The sequence below is a fragment of the Brachyistius frenatus genome, unplaced genomic scaffold (assembly GCF_029030835.1).
Source record: "Brachyistius frenatus isolate BFR_SWC_R1_liver_20210118 unplaced genomic scaffold, ASM2903083v1 Contig_273, whole genome shotgun sequence".
Taxonomy (NCBI): domain Eukaryota; kingdom Metazoa; phylum Chordata; class Actinopteri; family Embiotocidae; genus Brachyistius; species Brachyistius frenatus.
In genome coordinates, this window is record NW_027210872.1 from 399,505 (window position 1) to 422,500 (window position 22,996).

Below are 22,996 nucleotides of genomic sequence, written 5' to 3' on the forward strand. Positions count from 1 at the left end.
AAATGCAGTAGTTGCAGTACTTGAAGTAGTAAATGCAGTAGTGTAGTACTTGAAGTAGTAAATGCAGTAGTTGCAGTACTTGAAGTAGTAAATGCAGTAGTTGCAGTACTTGAAGTAGTAAATGCAGTAGTTGTAGTACTTGAAGTAGTAAATGCAGTAGTGTAGTACTTGAAGTAGTAAATGCAGTAGTTGCAGTAGTTGAAGTAGTAAATGCAGTAGTTGCAGTACTTGAAGTAGTAAATGCAGTAGTGTAGTACTTGAAGTAGTAAATGCAGTAGTTGTAGTACTTGAAGTAGTAAATGCAGTAGTGTAGTACTTGAAGTAGTAAATGTAATATCTGAGGTTTCTTAGCGTTTGAGGAACTTAAGAGCTTTTTCACGCCTCTTATTATGAAATCTGCCCCAAAACCGGAAGTTGACAGTTAGCAACTACCCGTGAGTGAGTGAGTGAGTGAGTGAGTGAGTCCCGGTGTGAAAATGTTACCTTTATCTATGAAAGACGACGAGTACAAACCGGCGAAGTTCAACCTGCTGGTGAAACTGTCGGGATGGTTCAGGTAAACCCGCCGCTGCTAACCGCTGCTAACAGCTGTTAGCACTCATTCAGATGACTCTGAACGCTTAAGCTGCTAGCCGGATGCTAACCGGCTAGCCCGGATAAACCCGGTCCTTCTGCGGCTCTGTCTGCTTTAAACTCGGGTTTTATCATCTTGTCAGCGGTTACCGTGTGTTTGTGACGTGGGGGGTGGGCTGGGGGGGGGGGGGGGGGCTAGGGGGGCTGATAGCCCGGTTTGGTCCTCTGACTGTTTTCTGTTCCAGGTCGATCCTCGCTGATAAAACCTCCCGGAATCTGTTCTTCTTCCTCTGCCTCAACCTGTCCTTCGCCTTCGTGGAGTTAACGTACGGCATCTGGAGCAACAGGTAGGCTGGCGCGCGCGTGCGTGCGTGTGTGTGTGTGGCGCGCGCGTGCGCGTGTATTCAGGATGTGCCACGTATGTGTTAGCATTAGCCTGGAGCAGCTCCGCGTGTGTGTTGGTCAGCAGCTTGAAGCTCCTCCCACACAGCTGATCCTTCATCACACGTGTTGTTATTTATCAATCAGAACATGTAAATAACAGCAAAAGTTAACGTCACAGAAAGATGAGAGAAAGAGGAATAATTCAGGTCTCTGACTGAAACACAACAACTGGATTCAAAATATTACTGAAGTATAAAAGTAAGTGAGTACTTTACAGTAAATTGTACTTCAAATATGAAAAGTAAAAGTAAACACTGCGGTAACCAGGTAAACAAACAGGTAAACAAACAGATAAACAAACAGGTAAACAAACAGGTAAATAAACAGATAAACAAACAGGTAAATAAACAGGTAAATAAACAGATAAACAAACAGATAAACATGTAAACAAACAGATAAACAGGTAAACAAACAGATAAACAGGTAAACAAACAGATAAACAAACAGGTAAATAGACAGATAAACAAACAGATAAACAAACAGGTAAACAAACAGGTAACCAGGTAAACAAACAGGTAAACAAACAGGTAAACAAACAGATAAACAAACAGGTAAACAAACAGGTAACCAGGTAAACAAACAGGTAAACAAACAGATAAACAAACAGGTAAACAAACAGGTAAACAAACAGATAAATAAACAGGTAAATAAACAGGTAAACAAACAGATAAACAGGTAAATAGACAGGTAAATAAACAGATAAACAAACAGGTAAATAAACAGGTAAATACCCAGGTAAATAAACAGATAAACAAACAGGTAAACAAACAGATAAACAGGTAAATAAACAGGTAAACAAACAGGTAAACAAACAAACATTTAAACAAACAGATAAACAGGTAAACAAACAGGTAAACAAACAAACAGGTAAATAAACAGGTAAACAAACAGGTAAATAAACAGGTAAATACCCTGATAAACAAATGGATAAACAAACAGGTAAATAAATAGGTAAACAAACAGATAAACAAACAGGTAAATAGACAGGTAAACAAACATAAACAAACAGGTAAATAAACAGGTAAACAAACAGGTAAATTAACAAATAACAATAAAATAAGTAAATAACTGCAATCAGTGAAATACACATTAATACAGCAGTAATAATAATCCAAAACCAGCCGGTTGTTTACATGTTTTTTTTACCTGGTTGTTTACCCGGTTGTTCACCCGCTTGTTTACACGCTTGTTCACCCCCTTGTTTACACGCTTGTTTACCCGGTTGTTTTCCCGGTTATTTACCCGCTTGTTTACCCGGTTGTTTTCCCGGTTATTTACCCGCTTGTTTACCCGGTTGTTTTCCCAGTTGTTTTCCCAGTTATTTACCCGGTTGTTTACCCGGTTGTTTTCCCGGTTGTTTTCCCGGTTATTTACCTGGTTGTTTACCTGGTTGTTTACCCGGTTGTTTTCCCGGTTATTTACCCGCTTGTTTACCCGGTTGTTTTCCCGGTTATTTACCCGGTTGCTTACCTGGTTGTTTTCCCGGTTATTTACCCGGTTGTTTACCTGGTTGTTTTCCCGGTTATTTACCCGGTTGTTTACCCGGTTGTTTACCCGGTTGTTTTCCCGGTTATTTACCCGGTTGTTTACCCGGTTATTTACCCGGTTGTTTACCTGTGTGTCCTGTGTTCAGTTTAGGTCTCATCTCAGACTCCTTCCACATGTTCTTCGACTGCACCGCCCTGCTGGCAGGTCTGGCAGCTTCCGTCATATCCCGGTGGAGATCCAACGACAGCTTCTCCTACGGGTGAGACCCACCTCCGCTCTGACCTCTGACCTCTAACCTCTGACCCTCTGACCCCCAGCGTGTTTGACCACTCTGTTTTCCTGTCTGTGTCGCAGTTATGTGAGAGCAGAGGTTCTGGCGGGCTTCGTCAACGGACTCTTCCTCATATTCACCGCTTTCTTCATCTTCTCTGAAGGAGTCGAGGTAACACACACACACACACACACACACACACACACACACACACACACACACACACACACACACACACACACACACACACACACACACACACACACACACTGCATGGAGTCATCAGTGTGTTGGTGTATCTGCAGGTAAACACAGTCTGCTTGACTTTTATTCCCTGACTTTAGTCTGTAAGGCAGATGGAAAGATGGAAAACATGAATCAGAAAAGCTTTCTAGGTTTGATTCTGCACATGTGCATCACTGTGATGATGTCATGTGTCCCTCTGTCTGTCTCTCTGTCCACCTGTCTGTCCGTCAGAGAGCTCTGGAGCCTCCTGACGTCCACCACGACCGGCTGCTTCCTGTCTCTGTTGCCGGTCTGCTGGTGAACCTGGTCGGGATCTTTGTGTTCCAGCATGGAGGACACGGTCACTCACACGGAGACGAAGGTAAAGACCTGCAGAACCTCCAGAACCACAACGGTCTGCGTGGGATCTGGTTCCATCTCTGTAGAACCAGTGAACCAAACTGCAGATGTGTAGAACCTCCCATCAGATGTGTAGAACCTCCCTCCAAATGTGTAGAACCTCCCTCCAGATGTGTAGAACCTCCCTCCAGATGTGTAGAACCTCCCTCCAGATATGTAGAACCTCCCATCAGATGTGTAGAACCTCCCTCCAGATGTGTAGAACCTCCCATCAGATGTGTAGAACCTCCCTCCAGATGTGTAGAACCTCCCTCCAGATGTGTAGAACCTCCCTCCAGATGTGTAGAACCTGGGTTCTCTGACCGTTCCCTCTCCGTCCTCAGGTCACGGTCACAGCCACTCACTGTTTAACGGCAGCCTGAATCACGGCCACAGTCACGGAGGAGACGACCACAAGCACAAACACGGAGGACACGGACACAGTCATGACGGTCACGGAGGACATGGAGGACACGGACACAGTCATGACGGTCACGGAGGACATGGACACGGTCACGAGGAACCACACTGTCACGGTGAGAACGTGACACGCGGCGATCCGACATGTTCACACAGACAGTCAGAGATCAGGGTTTACTAACCTGTGGGTTACCATGGCAACAGCACTGATGCTTCAGTGAAGGTCGTGGTGAAACAAACCGACATGCTACAGACACACTTTAATCAGGATGATTATTATTGTTATTTCCTGTCCTCCGTGTTGAATCCGGTGTTTTTGTTTCCGTCAGACGAGCTGCTGCACACGCCGGGAAAAGGCTCCAGCAAACAGATCCTGCAGGGTGAGAACACCATGAACACGCATGACTCATCACACGGAACATTTCTGCTTTATTTACACACAGATCTTCATCCAGTTTGAAACTTTTAAACACAACATGCAGCTGTTCAAGTTCAGACACAGTTCAAACAAATCAGATAATAAAAAAATACAAATAACACGAAATTAAAGAAATTAAAAAGCAAATATTAGACCTGAAAAAACACCTGAGGATTCATTAACTCTGTAAAATACAACATTGGTTGTAATCTGGAACCATCAAGAAACACGTCTGTGGAGATTTGAACCCTGAGAACTGGTCTGAAGGCTGCTGGTCTCACCTTCCCGACCAGCAGGGGGCGCTCACACACCACCTCACATACCCTTTTTATCCATCAACTGAAAACCAACCATGTCCAAACCATGTGTTAAAATGATCAGAGAAACTGGAAAGACTTTTATTTTGACAGCCAACTTCCTGTAAAATTCCTCATACTTTCCTTAAAATGTAAATTCCAGAATATTTTTTCCAACAAAGCCCCACAGTTTGGTTAAAATTATTATAATATTTGAGTTTTAAAGGACAAATCTTTCATAAAATGACATCAGAATTTCCTTAAAGTACAAAACATCTACTTTCAAATACTGATATTTTTTCAGGGTATTGAATAACAATTTTCATCATTGATCGATTGATTTAATCATCCAGCATTAAGTCGTTTCATTGTTTTTTTTATCCGAATTTTTATGTTTCATTTTCACTTTTTTAACCGTTTTTATTTCTTGTGTCTCAAAGTGAACTAAAAGGTGTGTACTGATAAAGTTTGATTGATGTGTGTGTGTGTGTGTGTGTGTGTGTGTGTGTGTGTGTGTGTGTGTGTGTGTGTGTGTGTGTGTGTTTCAGGCGTCCTGCTGCACATCATCGCCGACACGCTGGGCAGCATCGGCGTGATCATCTCCGCTCTGCTGATGCAGAAATACGACCTGATGATCGCGGATCCGATCTGCTCCATGCTGATCGCCCTCCTCATCGGAGTCAGGTAACCTTATTGATTGGGGGGGAGGGCTGTGATGTCACCGATCAGCTGATGGTGTACAATGCAGTTTGTTCCACTGTTCAGTGTGTGTGTGTGTGTGTGTGTGTGTGTGTGTGTGTGTGTGTGTTCTCCTGGGCTCCACCCTGTTGATTGACAGCTGTGATTACAGCCTTTAACAGACCACATCAGGGTGGGCGGGGCTTCAGACAGCCACCTTGTGGCCAGCTGACACCACACTGACTGGCAGCTGTGTGTGTGTGTGTGTGTGTGTGTGTGGAGGGGGCGGGGCCAGCTGCCTTTTTGTTGTGGGCGTCCTTCATCAGTTGACCAATCAGCTCGTCTAAGTAATGACAGACTGCAGCTGTGTGTGTGTGTGTGTGTGTGTGTGTGTGTGTGTGTGTGTGTGTGTGTGTGTGTGTGTGTGTGTGTGTGTTTGTTCTGCAGGAGTGGTCCTCAGTGGTCAGTAGACCCTTTTGAAGGACCAGCAAAACCACTTCAATGTCCACATGAACCTCAAGAACAAAAACAAACCAAGTCCCGACTAAACATCTTAAAGGACCCGTAAAACCCACTTCAGCTGTGACCTTCAAAAACACCTTGAAAATGTCCCCAGAGACCACGAGAACCTGAAAGATCTGTAGAACCGTTTTAGGGGATCTCTAAACGGACCCTGAGAACATCTTTAATTACAAGTACAACCTCTAAAACAATCACTCAAACAGACAGACCCATAAAGACACTTCAGTGTCCACTAGAACCTCCTAGATGAGAACTAAAACCTCCTAAAGGAACCTTAGAACCTCTTTAATGTCCACTAGAACATTCAAAGGATTCCTAGACTCTCCAAAACCACGAGAGCCTTCTAAGGAACCCCTAGATCACCCTAGATCTTCACTGTCACCGAGAACCTCCCAAATGTATGTACTGTGCATTTTATATTTTATATTTATATTTTTTATTTTATTGCTTTTCTATTATATTATTCTATTCTATTATTATTTTATTCTATTGTTTCTATTATTGCTCCTGTATGTATGCTGCTGTGGCGAAAAAATTTCCCCTCGGGGATTAATAAAGTATATACCTACCTACCTACCTACCTAAATGACCCTCATAACCTCTAGGTACTTACTAACTAGACCGCCTAGAACCTCTTGAAGGAACCATAGAACCTCTTTATTACTGCTAAACTCAAACATAGAAACGGTGACTTGACAGTTGTTTGTCACATTTAAAAACGGGAAAGTGTCCGTGAACGCACCGTCGGAAGAACATTTGTTAACTCGGCTCGGAGCTGAACTAAAGCGAAGGAAACCCGGTGTGATGGATGATCTCAGGTTTCACCTCCGCAGGACGAGTCCTCAGAAAAACCACCTGAAACCAGCGTCTGTCTGGAGGGAAGGAGGGAACGATCACTCTGCAGCCGGATGGACACTTTGGAAAACAGTTTCCACTAATGTAAAGAATGTGCAATTAGTAGTTAATGGGCTCTGACATGCCAAACCACCGGCATGGACCTGGAGAGAGTCCCGGAGACCGGTCTCCGCTCGCTCGTCCTCTGGACGTAAATGCGGCGGTCAGATTTCCCAGAAGCCCCCGTGATAAATGGAGTTGATGCGTGCTGATTGGTGGTTTGATAGGCTGGAAGTGAACACAGCTGCAGATTTAAGAGTCAGCAGAGCAGAGCTGTGGTCAGCTGAGAGGCCTTCACACAACCACAGGTATCAGGTTACTGCAAGCTGGAAAGTAAAAGTCACCACCGTCTCAACTCAAGAATCTCAGACCAAACTCCTTTTAAAGAACGTCACATTCTCAGACCAGAGCCCAGTTAAACATCTTTTAGATTCTCAGACCAAACCTTTGTTTGATTCCGCACAAAAATGTGAGCTCCAGGGTAAGAGTTACACACCAAACTCCTTTTAAAAATCTGTAGAATCTGCAGATGGAGTTGAGTTGTGGATAAATTCTCAAACCAAAGCCGAGTCAAACATCTTTAGATTCTCAGACCAAACTCCAGTTCAAAATCTACAGATTATGGACAGAAATCTCAGTGTCGGAGTAAAACTTTCAAACCAAACGTCTATTAAAAATCTGTAGATTTCTCCAACCAAACCTTAGTTAAAACTCAACAGATCTCGAAATCTGAATCTAAGCCTCAGTGCACAACTTAGACCGATACGGCATGAGTCCTATAAACTCAAACTCCAGTTAAATCTCGGTCACTGTGTACCATCACATTACATTTAGCTGATGCTTTTATCCAAAGCGACTTACAACACACCGATGGTTCACCATCAGGAGCAATTTAGGGTTCAGTGTCTTGCTCAAGGACACTTAGGCATGTGGACAGGAGGAGCTGGGGATGGAACCACCAACCTTCTGATTAGTGTGAAACCCACTCTACCATCTGAGCCACAGCCTCTCTATACCAGACTGTAGTAACAGTAGTAGCATTTGTACATCATTCGGCAGAGTGGTGGGAGTACTACAGTAGTAGTTGTATTTGTACTACTGTAATAACCACAGCTGTATTGGTACTAGCAGTAATTAGTACTATATTATTAATATTTGACCTCTGACCCTCAGTGTGGTGCCGTTACTGAAGGAGTCCATCGGCATCCTGATGCAGAGAACGCCACCTTCGCTGGACCCGGCCCTGCCAGAGTGCTACCAGAGGGTGAGCAACTGACCACACCCACTCCAACAAGCCACACCCACCCATAGCCCCGCCCCTTCCAATAAAGCACTTGCAGTGGTAGTAGAAACCGACTCTGCATTTGTGATTGTAACTCAAAACAAATTGTACTTCAACTTGTAGTAACAGTAGTACTTGTAGTAGTTACTGGAACAGTAGTAGTTGTCGTAGTAACTGATAAACCCCGCCCCCTCCGTAAACATTATGTCTGTGCATTGTGGACGAGTCTTATTTGCTGGTGTTGCCGTGTTGTGTTCAGGTGCAGCAGCTGCAGGGAGTTTACAACCTCCAGGAGCCTCACTTCTGGACTCTGTGTACGGACGTTTATATCGGAACATTAAAGCTGCTGGTCGCCCCCGACGCCGACACCCGTTGGATCCTCAGCCAGACACACAACATCTTTACACAGGTACCTGAACGCACCACAGCCTCGTACAGAGACCTCCTGATGCGGTCTTGTTAGTAGTACTACGAGTAAACGCAGTATTTTTTTCTCCGTCTCTCCACAGGCAGGAGTTCGACAGCTTTACGTCCAGGTCGACACGGCCGCCATGTAGATGCTCCGCCCTCCTCAACTCCTGGGACCAATCACATTCAGTCTGCTGCTGCAGGTGACCTCTGACCCCCCCCCTCCCTCGTCACTGCAGGACAGACTGAGCTCAACGGGGCGGGGAGGGGGCACAAAGAGAACTGATGAACTCAAACAGCCCCGCCCCCTATTTTTTTTTTTTTAAACATACCTGTCCGTATTGGTGGGCAACGTGGTCCCCCCTCCTTCCTGCACTTTTTAGACTGGAGCAAAGCATTCTGGGTAAGTGCCTTCATCATTTATCAGAGACAATCTGAGCCCCTCCCACCACCACACCCACCGCTGACATCGCTGCGGGGACTTGCTGATTGGTCCACAGTGAGTGTGATGTCACTGTTTTTAAATGTGCCAAACCATGTGACCAAACCATGTGACCAGTCGGTGGGTGTCAAGTCTTATTTTTTTTCTTTTTTTTTTTAAGCTGTAATAAAGGATTCTGTTTCTCTGAGCTGATATTGATCTCCATCTTTATTGATGACATCACATTGTAAACAGCTCATCAAGTGTTTTTGAGAAAGAAGTCGGACGATTAGAAACGAGAGAGAGCACCTCGTTTCACTCGTGGTCCTCACAAAGACAGGCAGACAGACGTGTGTTAGGAGGTGTACGTTGAGCTGTCAATCATGCGCAGGTTCTGCAGGGCGTCCGGTTCTGCGTTCACTCGCAGCATGTCGACCTCCAGCGGGTGGAGTCGACCGGTGACGACCAGCGAATGGAGCGGAGCGCCGAGGTCACATGACGCCAGCTGACGTAGCGTCCCAGCACGGATCACCTGGTCGTCGGAGCCGAGCCGGGCCACGCCCACACACACCGCGTCCTCCGTCACACCTGGAGGTGGGCGGAGAGACTGGTCAGCCAATCAGAAACCAAAGCTACCTTTGTCTTGAAATGTAAATAACATTTTTACCGATATGTTGCAACCTAAATCTGAAAATATGAATATAGTACAATCACTTTTTTCCCCACATATTTTGGGGCTTTTCTGAAGCGGTCATGTTTTCCTGAATCATTCATCTTTTATGATTTATTCCTCAAAAGTTTTTATCTTAAATTTTTTTTTTTTTCCAGAAATATGACTAAATCCTTCATGTTACGTTTTTTTTTTTCCCGCTTCAAACTATTATGATTTAATAGCCAAAATATAAAAACAAATTCTTGTTAATTTGATGACTAGAAACAATATTTTTATACTGGTGTTACTTTTTGTCAAGATATCATAACTTCAGTTTCTAAATTCATTTTTTTTTCTGGATCAAAATGTTTCCCGTAATTTTTTTGTTTTATTCTTGTAAATATTACATGATATTTAAAAAAATATATATATTTTGGAAAAATGTTCCCTCTTAAAAAAACACTCTTTCTCAAAATATGATATATATTTTAAGAAATGTTTACTACTTTTTCTCAAAATATGTCTGTCAAACTATTACGGCTGTTTTATAAATAAGTTTAAAACAACAAAAAAAAACTTTTGTGTGAAAATTTTACGACTTGTTTCTGAAAACAGTTAACTTTATCTTCCTCCTGGACTCGGTGTGTTCGGGGTAAATTGATGGATAAATAAACAGATTATCTTGCAGCAAAATCAGTCAAAATGAGATCAGATCAGGTGACTCACCAAGCTCCGCCCCCTCCTCCCGCCTCCTGCAGATGATCTGAATCAGCTGATCTGCAGCCTGACTGACCGTCATGTAGCGAGGAGGCTCGTAGATCTTCTTCCCTCTGAAATCAATAATAAAAAAGCTCTTTAACCGGAATACAAACTGATTGCTGTATTGAACAGATTGATGTGATGATTTGGTTTTAGGTTTTTATTTATCCACCCGTCTGCTGCCTGACGACGCCGCTGGACTTCTACCGCATTATATTCAATAAAACTCTGCTCTGTTTACACTTATCACAACATACTACGACTTTTATATCCTTGTAAAAACAATGAAATTTAAGTCTCAACATATCTTGCTAACCCTTCAGGTTTTAGATCTGGACTTGTTCTCCATCTTGTTCTGGTTCTTACCTCATCATGTTCTCGATGCTCTGCTCTTTGACTTTAATATCTGCCAATAAAATCAGAAAAAAGAAATGGAAAATTTAGATGAAATGACTTCAAACTTTTTGTTTAGTTCAGAGCTGAAAATATCAATTAATTATTCAATGACAAAAAATAAAAAAGTCAAAAGTGCAATTACTTTTATTGTCTATTAATCATAAAGAAAGTACTGAAATTTGCTTTTTTGCTTGAAAACTGCTGTTTAATAATGTTATTTGTAATAATAATTGTTTGTCTACATCGATCAACTGGCTGTTTATTAACGATCACAGTTTCGATGATTAAAATAAACAAATGAACACTGCTGCTGCGTTCACTGTGACGGAGGTGTTTTCATGAGTGTGGGCGGAGCGATGATGGACGAGCGTCTGTCCGACTCTTTATTCTCTTTTATTTCCTCTTATAAATATTAACCACAGACGCCAGCAGGTCGTCTACGTCCCACCGGACTGTTGGTTTATGGTGGTGGTGTGTGTGTGTGTGTGTGTGGGGGGGGGGGGGGGGGGGGGCTGGGCTGGGCTGGGCTGGGCTGCCCAGGGTGATTGATGGCGGACCGGTCAGGGGGGTAACCCGACACCTGGTGACTCCCTGAATGCACCATCAGCACCTCCAGGCTGCTTCTTTCTACATTGATGTGAAATTGAAATGCAGCATTAAATCAGGTCTTCGCTCACTGGAGGTGTTTCATTCCGGTTATTAATGCAGCACAAGACAGTTTTTGAAAGCACATTTCTTTTAACGTATTAAAAAATATGCGATTAGAAATATTAAATGAATTGAATAAAATTCAATCAATCTGTATTTCAAACAGACGATCCCTCAGTTTCAAGCCTCTTTTATTTAATGTGACACATTCAAACATGTAAATAAAGGTTCTGGACTCCCAACAGCGACGCCACCCTTCAGTTTGTCAACTGCTGTTTTGAAGCCTCAAGTTCTGTAATTTTATCCATTAATATCTTGTTTTTTTGGAACCTGACTGTAAGACAGCCCTGTCAATCAAGCCAGCCCCGCCCCCAAACATGTCTGTGTTGGAGTCCTGATATCTAATGAATGCTGGAGTTATTTCCAGAAGGAGGGAGTTTATCTAACGACACCATGATGACTTGTGGAAAACATTTACTGATTTTGTATTGCAGGAGAGAACTTGATGCTTTTTCAATAGGAGTCTATTGGAGCCCCTAGTGGCTCTCGGTGGTATTACACTTTCAAGGGACTTCTGCATCGGCTTCCCTTTTCAGAATCAGACTCTATATACGAACATTTTTATACACAGTCTGTGTTCACGGCAGGTTTGGCTACATGTCAAATATTTTGTTATTTATATTTATATATTTTTATTTTGTTACAATGTTTTTTTCACCTGAAGACTGAAGAATGAAATATTAATTCAAATCTGTCTCGTATTCACATCGACACTTCTACAGGTGAGCGCTACCTTCACCGTCTTTTTCCATATTTTAATACAAATTAGTTTTGATGTTATTATACTCGTTTTTATTGAATATTTCAAATATTAAATCAGGAGATTTTACGCATATTCCTGTTCCTGAGTTGTGAAATGATGCCGTTTATCATGTTTTCATGATTTTTGTTTAGCTTTTTCTTGTCTTTTGATGTTTATGTATTTTTATCATTTTAAACTGTTGTCTTGTTTGTTTGTTGTTGTTGATGAAAACTCCTCTTCAGACAGTAAAGGTTTCAATCACTAATTTTTCTGATACTTTGCGTGTGCGTGTGCGTGTGCGTGTGCACGTCTCACCCAGCAGACAGAGCGTGTGAAGTCCAGCTGCTCTGTTTTTACAGATTTTGTCGTAGAAGCTCTCCGGTCTCCACGTGTCCGTCCAAAACACCAACGACACCGTCTCCCCGAAGTTATACAGCTGAGACACACACACACACACACACACACACACACACACACACACACACACACTGATTATTGATTTTAACTTAATTATGTTGTAATGCTCTTCCTCACAACTGAACTCTTATAATTTTTTAATTGATATTATTATTATTAATATTAGTATCATCATCTCTTTGAGGCCGACTGAACCTTTGTTCCAAATAAAATACTATAACAACATAAAGAAAAGCCCTGCAGGCGTCCGGTGTGGGTGGGGGGTGTTGACGGAGGGGTGGGGGGGGAGGGGGGGGGAGTGGGCGTCCGCTGACAGCAGGGGCTGATGGGATTCACTCCCACTGGAGGGAGCACGGAGCTCATTAGCATATTAACGACCTCCCAGAGGAGATACTGTGTGAGCATTAATGCTAATCTGTCTGTGGCTCCTGCTCTCTGATTGGCTGCTTTGAGTGACAGCTCTGTTATTGATGAGACCATGTTAATGTGATGTCACAGCAATAATGACAAAGTTGAATGAGGTTCATCAGCAGCTGGGCGTCGGCTCTGCCCTCAGCACCGACTCTCAGGCAGACGAGGAGATATTTCCTAGAGGTGATGTGCCCTGAGTTCTGCCTACAGGGCACCTCAGAGAACCTCAAATGTTTTGTCCTCAGCACAGACGCCTCCCTGGACTGAAATAAGTTCATCTCGCTGCATCACTGATGGATTTTAAAGCTCCTGTTATTCATTAAAACTCTATAAAACTTTACAAAATGTTTTCTAAGAAACAAACCGGCGGCTACTTAATGCCGGATGTTTTGAATACGCAAATAATCTCCACCTGCTGCTGGAGAAAGATGTACCTGCAGCCCGCAGCAGCCCACTGCGTTCATGATGGAGGCGTTGTGGATGACTTTGTACGGTATCCCAGCATGCACTGCTCGCAGGACCAGGTCACTGTGGGTGGTGGCTCTGCAGGACGAGACAAAGATCAACTTTTATTATTATACAGTGAACTCACCACAGACACCGGGCTGTCCCGCTGTTATTACAGACAGTGAACTCACCACAGACACCGGGCTGTCCCGCTGTTATTACAGACAGTGAACTCACCACAGACACCGGACTGTCCCGCTGTTATTACAGACAGTGAACTCATCACAGACGCTGTAATGTCCCACTGTTCCTACAGACAGTGAACTCACCACAGACACCGGGCTGTCCCGCTGTTATTACAGACAGTGAACTCATCACAGACGCTGTAATGTCCCACTGTTCCTACAGACAGTGAACTCACCACAGACACCGGGCTGTCCCGCTGTTATTACAGACAGTGAACTCATCACAGACGCTGTAATGTCCCACTGTTCCTACAGACAGTGAACTCACCACAGACACCGGGCTGTCCCGCTGTTATTACAGACAGTGAACTCACCACAGACACCGGGCTGTCCCGCTGTTATTACAGACAGTGAACTCACCACAGACACCGGACTGTCCCGCTGTTATTACAGACAGTGAACTCATCACAGACGCTGTAATGTCCCACTGTTCCTACAGACAGTGAACTCACCACAGACACCGGGCTGTCCCGCTGTTATTACAGACAGTGAACTCATCACAGACGCTGTAATGTCCCACTGTTCCTACAGACAGTGAACTCACCACAGACACCGGGCTGTCCCGCTGTTATTACAGACAGTGAACTCATCACAGACGCTGTAATGTCCCACTGTTCCTACAGACAGTGAACTCACCACAGACACCGGGCTGTCCCGCTGTTATTACAGACAGTGAACTCATCACAGACGCTGTAATGTCCCACTGTTCCTACAGACAGGGAAGTGGACATTAACTCGTGCAGATGTGTTTGGTCAGGTTTTGGTTGAACGCTGTTTGATTGACATCCAGATGTTGAGGTCACACGGCGGTCAAATCTCAGTGTGATGAAAAGAAACTTCTCCATTTTTAGAAGCAGCAGCTTCTCTTCTCATGTAAACTGTAAAACCGACATTCTGGTGAAACCAGCCGTGCGAGTCGGTTGGGTCGGAGGCAGCAGGCGAGCTGCTCGGCACTCTGTCATTAACTCTCGGAGGAATCCGCCGGTTCTGAGGAGAAATCTGCTGAAACCAGGTCGAGCCGCTCAGACAGAAACCCCGCGGTCCGACGAGACCGCGCTGACGCAGCAGAACTCAGACCGGTGGGATCAATACGGTCTGCGGTGCCGATACGTGGACGGCGTGACTCACCCGAACGGGTCGCCCACCACCAGGAAGGCCACGTCGGCCACATCGGCGTCCTTCAGGATGTCTTCAGCTCCTTGTTCAACCAGATCTCTGTCTGCCAGGATCAGCTGCTTCCCGTAGTACTCCTCCTGAGGACCACAGTTAGCACACCGATGAAGTACTTTACACATTAACATTAATGAAGTACTTTACACACCGATGAAGTACTTTACACATTAACATTAATGAAGTACTTTACACATTAATAAAGTACTTTACACACTAATAGGGTACTTTACACATTAGGTGGTAGGTAGGTAGGTAGGTAGGTATATACTTTATTAATCCCCAAGGGGAAATTTTTTTGGCCACAGCAGCATACATACAGGAGCAATAATAGAAACAATAGAATAAAATAATAATAGAATAGAATAATATAATAGAAAAGCAATAAAATAAAAAAAATATATAAAATAAAATATAAAATGCACAGTACATACAGTATATATACAGTACATTAATAAAGTATTTTACACACTAATAAAGTACTTTACACATTAAAGAAGTACTTTACACACTAATGAAGTACTTTACACACTAATGAAGTACTTTACACATTAAAGAAGTACTTTACACACTAATGGAGTACTTTACACACTAATAGGGTACTTTACACATTAATAAAGTATTTTACACACTAATAAAGTACTTTACACATTAAAGAAGTACTTTACACACTAATGAAGTACTTTACACACTAATGAAGTACTTTACACATTAATGAAGTACTTTACACACTAATGAAGTACTTTACACATTAAAGAAGTACTTTACACACTAATGAAGTACTTTACACACTAATAAAGCAGGTAACACCTCCATCACTCTACCAACAGGATGCCTACATTTGTTTATGTTTTCAGTGCATGGCTGTTTTTTGATGGTAAAATTAGATTTGGTTTGTAAAGTTGCTGATGCTGGTCAACCTGTGTAGATGAACCTGTTTAGTTTGTACAAAGCGCTTGTAAATATCTTCAACTTATGAGCAGTTGTAGGAGTGAGAAGTCTTTTTGTTTCTACAGTTTCCAGTTGGAAGCCCACGGTAGACCTTTGTCTTCTGTTTGCTTGGCGTTTTTGTGATTGGGAAGTTCAGGGCGGACCAGACGCTTTGTCTCAGCTCTGAAGTTAAATAAAGAGCTTTCGGGAGCGTGTAATACCACTGAGGGCCAACAGGGGCTCTAAAACACCTCCGGCTCCAATAGACTCTCATTCAAAAAGCACCAACTTCTCTCTTGAAACACAAAGTCAGTAAATGTTTTCCACAAGTCATTATGGTGTCATTAGATAAATTCACCCGTTTGAGGGTGGGGTTATTTGATTGACAGGCCTGTGGTGCAGTCAGGTTTCTAGTATAGGTAGGCGGGGCAGAGAGTCAGGAGAACCGCCCCTCGCTCCTCCTCAGCTCGTCCAAATATGGTCATATCAGGCTCCAAAATAGCACAACGATGATGACGGAGGAAATGCTAAACTTGACCTGATATTAAAAAAAATTATATCAAATTATAAAAAATTTTTTTTTGCAGGGATATGAGGACATTTTTAAAATGATGATTAATCAAGCTGTTTTTTTTTCACGAGTTATTTTTTTTTATTGAATATTTAGAAAGCAGCTAGTACATCTCAGGCTAACAGGTGTGTACACCACAAAGACATGTTAAATAAATGAACAGAGTAATAACAAGTAGGTGAAGAGGTATTTAACTTACAATAAAGGGGGAAAAACAGTTGAACATTAACTGAAATAAAATGAACATTATACATAGTTTATCTCCCTACTTAAACAGAGGTAGAAACAGATTGTAAACTTATAAATCAATATCAGGTAAATACCACTGCACAACACCATCTGTAAACATGAAAAATAATATGAACTTTGGTTATATCTTTAAATAAAAACCACCATCAGAAAACAGTGCAGGGAAAATGGAAACGATTGCTGCGTCACACAGACGTCTAAATACAGTCTTATATTGATAGCTTGACATAAACAGGTGAATGATTACTGTTGTACTGTATTTGCTGTGATTTAAAAAAAAATTTTTAGATAGAAATATGTTTTTTTTCACCAGTTCTGGTCCATATTTAATGAGTTTTATGACATTTGATGTTGGTTCTTGTGCTGTTTTTTGGGGTTATTTTTCTGAGGGTTTCAGAACAATTCTGTTATTAATCATGAACGTCTTCAGTTCAGAGATTCTTTTGAAATAAAAAACCCAAAACAAGCTATAACATTCTTTACTACTGATATGAAAAACGAGCTAAAACTGAAAATCTATTCGAACTCTGCAAGCATTTCTACTGATTTTACAACTTCTTGTTCCGTCACTCAGACACAGATGAAGTTGAGTCTCTCTCTGCAGTCCCGGTTCTCCCACAGTCCCTCTTTGGTGAGAGCTCCACAGCGGTTCCACACTGGACACTGTTGGTCCTGATGTCCTTCCTGGGACCAGCCCTCGTACTCCAGAGGGTCTCCGTTCACCCAGATCCAGCTGTCCACCAGGAAGCGCAGGCCGATCCACACCCGGTCAGTGATGCGCTGGTGCTGGATCTCCGTCAGGGCCAGAAGGGTCTCGGTCTTGGAGAGCAGACTGGTGAAGTCCTTGTGGTTCTCTCTGCAGTGCTCCAGAGCCTCCTCCCAGGACTTCTCCTCCTCCACCACCACCAGGTTCAAGCAGAAGAAGTTTAGGCGATTGGAGGGAGGGTTTTTATACCATCCATTCGTGTACCATAATACATGTGTATAAAACAGCTTCTGATTATGCCAGAAGGTGTAGGTAGCATTGTCTCCTCCTGACCATCTCCATCCATCTCCAACCCAGTAGAGACCGATCCATCCTATTTTGTTCCCAATCTCAGAGTTTGTGAACACGTCTTTCTCCAGCTTGGTGCTGAGGGGTGAAAGGTCAGTGTGGTACTTCCTGCAGTACTCCTGAGCTTCAAACCAGGACATTCTGTCTCCGATAAAAACATGTTTTGCAGACAGACAGCGAGCACTTGTAAGAACGAGCAGTGTGAGGACGAGTGTCTCCATCCTGGTTCAGAGGTGTTCTGGAAGGAACGGGACTGGGATTTGGTTTTCTGACATTGGACTGAAGAGACGTTTGCATATGTATAAACAAGCCTCAAGGCCCTTCCAACATTCTAATTAGATCTTTGCAAATCAAATCCGGTCAAGGTCACTCGCAGGCTCCTCAAAGGCTTTCGGCCTTAAAACTCTGGAAAACAAACTAATAATGATGATGATAAAACTGGACTATTTGCATTGACGATTTTCATTCCAAAGCTGAGGTGCAGCAGCCGGGCAGTCCTGGAAACCACCTGAACCACCTGGACCCACTGGAAACCACCTGGAAACCCCCTGACCCACCTGAACCACCTGGACCACCTGGACCACCTTGCCCACCTGGACCCCCTGGACCACCTGGAAACTCCCTGGACCACCTGAACCACCTGGACCACCTGGAAACCACCTGGACCACCTGAACCACCTGGACCACCTGGAAACCACCTGGACCACCTGAACCACCTTGACCCCCCGGCCCACCTGGACCCCCTGGACTCCCCGGACCTCCTGGACCACCTGGACCACCTGAACCGAGTCATTGTGGACAGTTTTGTCCTCAGACTTTTTGGGTGTTGTTTTTCCGTCATCTGTGAAGTGACTTTTATACAGATATGGTACTAATAATGGTAAAAAAAAATTGCATAGTGTTTTGTTAAAAACTTTTTACAATTTGCTTGATGTAAAAAAACACCAAACAGCTGCACCAAAGTCATCCACAAACTTCAGGAAAACAGCAGCATCGTAACATATCTCGTGTTTTTGGATTCCATTGGTCTTTATTGTCAGAAAATTCATCTGAAATTTGTCTTTCTTCCAGAGCAGCAAACTGTTTGAACGAAGTGAAGTGTTCCTGCGATATTGTTTCCATGAGAATGGGACGACCGGATGGGAGGAATGTGTCGTAAGAGCGACCTTGAACTTTGACCCCCAAACTCCAATCAGCTCATTCATAAGACCAAGTGAACGTTGCTGCCAAAGTTGGAAAAGATTCCGTGGAACCATCGAAGGTCGAGGATGATGTGACACTAACTCAACGTATTCTCATAAACATGATAACTCAGGTACGCCTGGAGGGAATTTCTTCACAGGGCACAATCGTTAACTTTGCCTCAAAGATGAACTAATTAGAGTTCGGTGGTCAAAGGTCAAACTTCAAGGTCACTGTGACCTCATGTCTTTGCTATTCCTGTGAACACGATATCTCAGGATCACTATGAGGGACCTTCTTGCAATTTGGTACAAATGTTCACTTTGACTCCTGGTTGAGGTGAATAGATTTTGGTGATCACAGGTCAAAGGTCATTGTCATTATGGCCTCCTATTTGTTTTATTGGCCCATTCCAGTTTGGTGAACGCAACATCTCAGGAACACCTCCAGGAAATTTCTTCAAATTGGGTAAAAAGATTGAAATAGACTCAAGGATTAACTGATTCAGTCGGTGGTTTGGACAGATATACATGTAAACTACAACTTGAGTGGTTAGTGAAGGAAGACGACCCTGAAACGCTCGTTCTTTTCTTCTCTTTGGTAATTTCTTTATTGAATTTATAGAAAGATCTGGTACATGGCATCAGAAAAACATATCACATCACTTCAGGCTCACACAAAAACCAGTAAAATGATAAATGGAATTAAAAGTAGCACAAATACACATATTTAACTTACAACAAAATGTCGCCATTGAAGAACAATTCTGCAGTTCCTGAACAAACGTCAAACCTCCGACTCTTGTAGAACAATAAGAGTGACAGCTACATTTGCTTACGTCCTTCCCGCTGATGGAGTCACATGACGAGATGTGACTGCCGCCTGGAAGGACGTCATATATAGTATTATATAGTATTTTAAAAGAATATATGAGATATTCTCGGCATTTCCAAACACACTCTGCACACATTAACAAATATGTGCTGTGATTATATTTTCATATAAAAAAACACCACCAGTAAAAAAGAAAAGAAAAAGATATTGATGATATATTTTATTTACATTTCAAAGAATTAAATGGATAAATGATTTTACTGATTTAGTTTTTTTCAACACTCCTGTAAGTTTAATTCCCTTCTGACCAGTTTTGGTATTTCTTTCATTAGTTTTCTGACATTTCATGTTGGTTCTTGTGCTGGTTTTTTTGGGGTGTGAGACTCTCGAGGTTTCGGCTGTTTCTCTGTTAGTTTCAGAACAATTCTGTTACTGATCATGAACGTCTTCAACTGGAAGAGATTCTCTTTGGTTTTGCAATAAATAAAAAACTATTATAAATCAGAACACACTGAATAATTCTTTGAAGCTCAATGAAAATAGTGTTTCTCTTCCAAATGAGAAAAACTAGACACAAAATCATTGACTGCTAAAATGAAAACAAGCTGAAATGGGAATTGTAGATTTTCTTACAAGCATTTCTACTGATTTTACAACTTCTTGTTCCGTCACTCAGACACAGATGAAGTTGAGTCTCTCTCTGCAGTCCCGGTTCTCCCACAGTCCCTCTTTGGTGAGAGCTCCACAGCGGTTCCACACTGGACACTGTTGGTCCTGATGTCCTTCCTGGGACCAGCCCTCGTACTCCAGAGGGTCTCCGTTCACCCAGATCCAGCTGTCCACCAGGAAGCGCAGGCCGATCCACACCCGGTCAGTGATGCGCTGGTGCTGGATCTCCGTCAGGGCCAGAAGGGTCTCGGTCTTGGAGAGCAGACTGGTGAAGTCCTTGTGGTTCTCTCTGCAGTGCTCCAGAGCCTCCTCCCAGGACTTCTCCTCCTCCACCACCACCAGGTTCAAGCAGAAGAAGTTTAGGCGATTGGAGGGAGGGTTTTTATACCATCCATTCGTGTACCATAATACATGTGTATAAAACAGCTTCTGATTATGCCAGAAGGTGTAGGTAGCATTGTCTCCTCCTGACCATCTCCATCCATCTCCAACCCAGTAGAGACCGATCCATCCTATTTTGTTCCCAATCTCAGAGTTTGTGAACACGTCTTTCTCCAGCTTGGTGCTGAGGGGTGAAAGGTCAGTGTGGTACTTCCTGCAGTACTCCTGAGCTTCAAACCAGGACATTCTGTCTCCGATAAAAACATGTTTTGCAGACAGACAGCGAGCACTTGTAAGAACGAGCAGTGTGAGGACGAGTGTCTCCATCCTGGTTCAGAGGATTTCTGGAAGGAACGGGACTGGGATTTGGTTTTCTTCCTCTCAGACCGAGCAGGTGACTGAAGAGACGTTTGAATACGTGAGTCCAACAACGTCTAATTACATCTTAGTTCAGCAAATTTGAATGAGACGGACATTCAAAGGTTCCTTAAATGGTATGATGTCAGACAAACTAATGACAACAATAAAAAGTGGACGATTTCATTACATTCAAGATTTTCCTGCTATTATAAGGCTTAAGTGCAGCAGGCAGGCCGTCCTGGGCTCCACCTGAGCCCAGTCATTGTGGAGGACGTCACATTAACTCAAAAACTTTTCATTTCTGTTTTTGTCTTTTTAGGTGTTTATTTCATCTCTAAATCTTTTTTTTTTAATTTTTTTTTTTATGGTAAAACCTGAAACATTTTCAAACTAGAATGACTGCCGAGCTGTTGTACGCCTCCACCAACCAGTCAAGTTGTAGTTTACAAGCATATCTGTCCAAACTCATACAAGTGTTGCTGCAAAAAAAGATCAATTCCAAAACCTGGAGGGTTCATACACAACTACAAGAACAGGACAAACGGATCGGACGAACAAGAGGTCATACTGACGTTGACCTTTGACAATCAAAACCAAAACCATCAAATCCAAAGTGAATAAAATGTGTCCATCAGTTATCTCGGTGTTGTTAGCTAAAGTCACTCCTTCTTCTTAGTTTTCTGGAGGTCCATCTGAAAATAATCCCTCATTCATTAGAAAAGAAGATTCAAGAAGACCTGGTTTTGGGGGCGTGTCTGTTTGATTGACAAAAACCCCTTTAGAGCAGCTTTTTAAAGTAACCAGTCCAAGAAACACCTGAACACCTGAACACCTGTCATCGGTGTCATCGGTGTCATCGGGCGAACTCACCTCACTTTGCCGAAACTCCTTTATTTCATTTAATTTCACTTTAAATGTTAATCTAATGTCAGTTATCTCTTTCTGGACCTGGTTTCCATGGTGACCTCTCACCGTCTGTTTGTGCTTTGACTTTTATAACGTGTTTTGTCCTCGAATGGCCACCATAGATTTGATCTTCTTATATCGGTTTCATTTAGCTGTTTTTAAACAATTTTACTTCCGTTTTAAAAACAGTGCACCGAAAATTCGTATTATTATTGATCTTAAATTACGTTTTGTATTTCAATAGTTTAAAGTAAGCTTGTGCTCACCAGCGCTTCTCTGCCCACGGTCAGGATGGACGTGTAGGCCTCCAGGTAAACTCTGGAGCAGCTCTTCACCGCCTGCAGACCCTTCACCGTGATGTCGGCGGCGTCTCCGAGCCCCAGGCCGATCAGATAGAGCATCCTGCCGGCGTCGCTGTCCGCACAGAGTCGGTGTCCAACTGCCGCCGCGAAAACTTCCCACCGTGAAGCACGAAAGAGACAAATCCGCCCTTTAACTTACAGTTTTCACACACTCACGTGTGGTCTCACTGTACCGACTGGAATACGGCTTGTCGTAAAATGTTTACAGTTACGACAGCTGCAGCCGCGACACTTTCCGCAGCGGAGGAGACGGATGTCACGCCAAACTCCATTTACAAAATTGGGTATTTAACAACTCCGTGTGACTCGGCAGCACATTGTGCAAATTAAATACATCTTATATGTTTGTTTTTCGGTAGTATATAAACCAATCTTTAATTCGGCTCACATATAATGAAGGGATTCTGTATATTTTTCATGATTACACCATCTACCCCAGATATCACAGCAGTTAACAGGTGAGTCTGTGACGATAGGTGCTTGGTGGGTTTTATTCATGCCGAACTGAAGAGGCTTTCTTCATGTCTCAGAGAGGACAGTTGTAATTTCAACAGCACATTTTTAAACCTGTAAAAACAGAAAAACAAGCAAAAAATAAAAAATTATGAATGAAGGCAGGCTCGAAATAGGACATTGCCCGGCCTGCCCATCTGAGGATATGTTCCCAAGTTTACCTGAGCTTCTCTGTAAGTATGAAGCTTTGTGTTTAATGGTTGAGAAGAAGTTTAAAAGAAGTTCATCTGTCACCAGTGTTCATTCTGTGAAACACCCAAAAACAAAAAGAAAATTTCCAAGGAAGAAGTTCAGTTATC

At 43.0% G+C, this 22,996-nt stretch overlaps 3 protein-coding genes across 5 annotated transcripts in view; 1 reads left to right on the top strand and 2 right to left on the bottom strand.

The window, feature by feature from the left end:
* The first annotated feature begins 432 nt into the window (after positions 1-432).
* Positions 433-8,952, top strand: slc30a7 (solute carrier family 30 member 7). Of its 2 annotated transcripts, XM_069721814.1 has the most exons (11): positions 433-556; positions 819-920; positions 2,651-2,764; positions 2,860-2,947; positions 3,254-3,383; positions 3,745-3,936; positions 4,150-4,200; positions 5,083-5,218; positions 7,802-7,892; positions 8,170-8,319; positions 8,420-8,952. In XM_069721814.1, the coding sequence occupies exons 1-11, from the start codon at positions 477-479 to the stop codon at positions 8,465-8,467; spliced, it is 1,182 nt and encodes a 393-aa protein (XP_069577915.1). In that variant the 5' UTR covers positions 433-476; the 3' UTR covers positions 8,468-8,952. The 2 variants fall into 2 exon arrangements, with proteins under 2 accessions (XP_069577915.1, XP_069577917.1); XM_069721816.1 differs by lacking the exon at positions 433-556 and having other exon boundaries at positions 833-920; positions 2,656-2,764.
* dph5 (diphthamide biosynthesis 5) overlaps positions 8,950-22,996 on the bottom strand; it is a 14,870-nt gene continuing 823 nt past the window's right edge. The window contains exons 2-9 of one of the 2 annotated variants that reach the window (XM_069721817.1): positions 22,619-22,751; positions 22,089-22,276; positions 14,645-14,769; positions 13,259-13,367; positions 12,312-12,432; positions 10,517-10,556; positions 10,118-10,221; positions 8,950-9,327 (exon numbers count right to left, since the gene is read on the bottom strand). In XM_069721817.1, coding sequence (XP_069577918.1) covers positions 9,095-9,327; positions 10,118-10,221; positions 10,517-10,556; positions 12,312-12,432; positions 13,259-13,367; positions 14,645-14,769; positions 22,089-22,276; positions 22,619-22,682 — 984 coding nt within the window. In that variant the 5' untranslated portion in view covers positions 22,683-22,751 and the 3' untranslated portion in view covers positions 8,950-9,094. The remainder of the gene's footprint in view (positions 9,328-10,117; positions 10,222-10,516; positions 10,557-12,311; positions 12,433-13,258; positions 13,368-14,644; positions 14,770-22,088; positions 22,277-22,618; positions 22,752-22,996) is intronic. The other variant, XM_069721818.1, reaches the window with a different exon arrangement.
* LOC138634730 (lymphocyte antigen 75-like) lies at positions 16,786-17,650 on the bottom strand. Its single transcript, XM_069721830.1, has one exon. It carries the CDS (start codon positions 17,628-17,630, stop codon positions 17,007-17,009), a length of 624 nt encoding a protein of 207 aa, XP_069577931.1. The 5' UTR covers positions 17,631-17,650; the 3' UTR covers positions 16,786-17,006.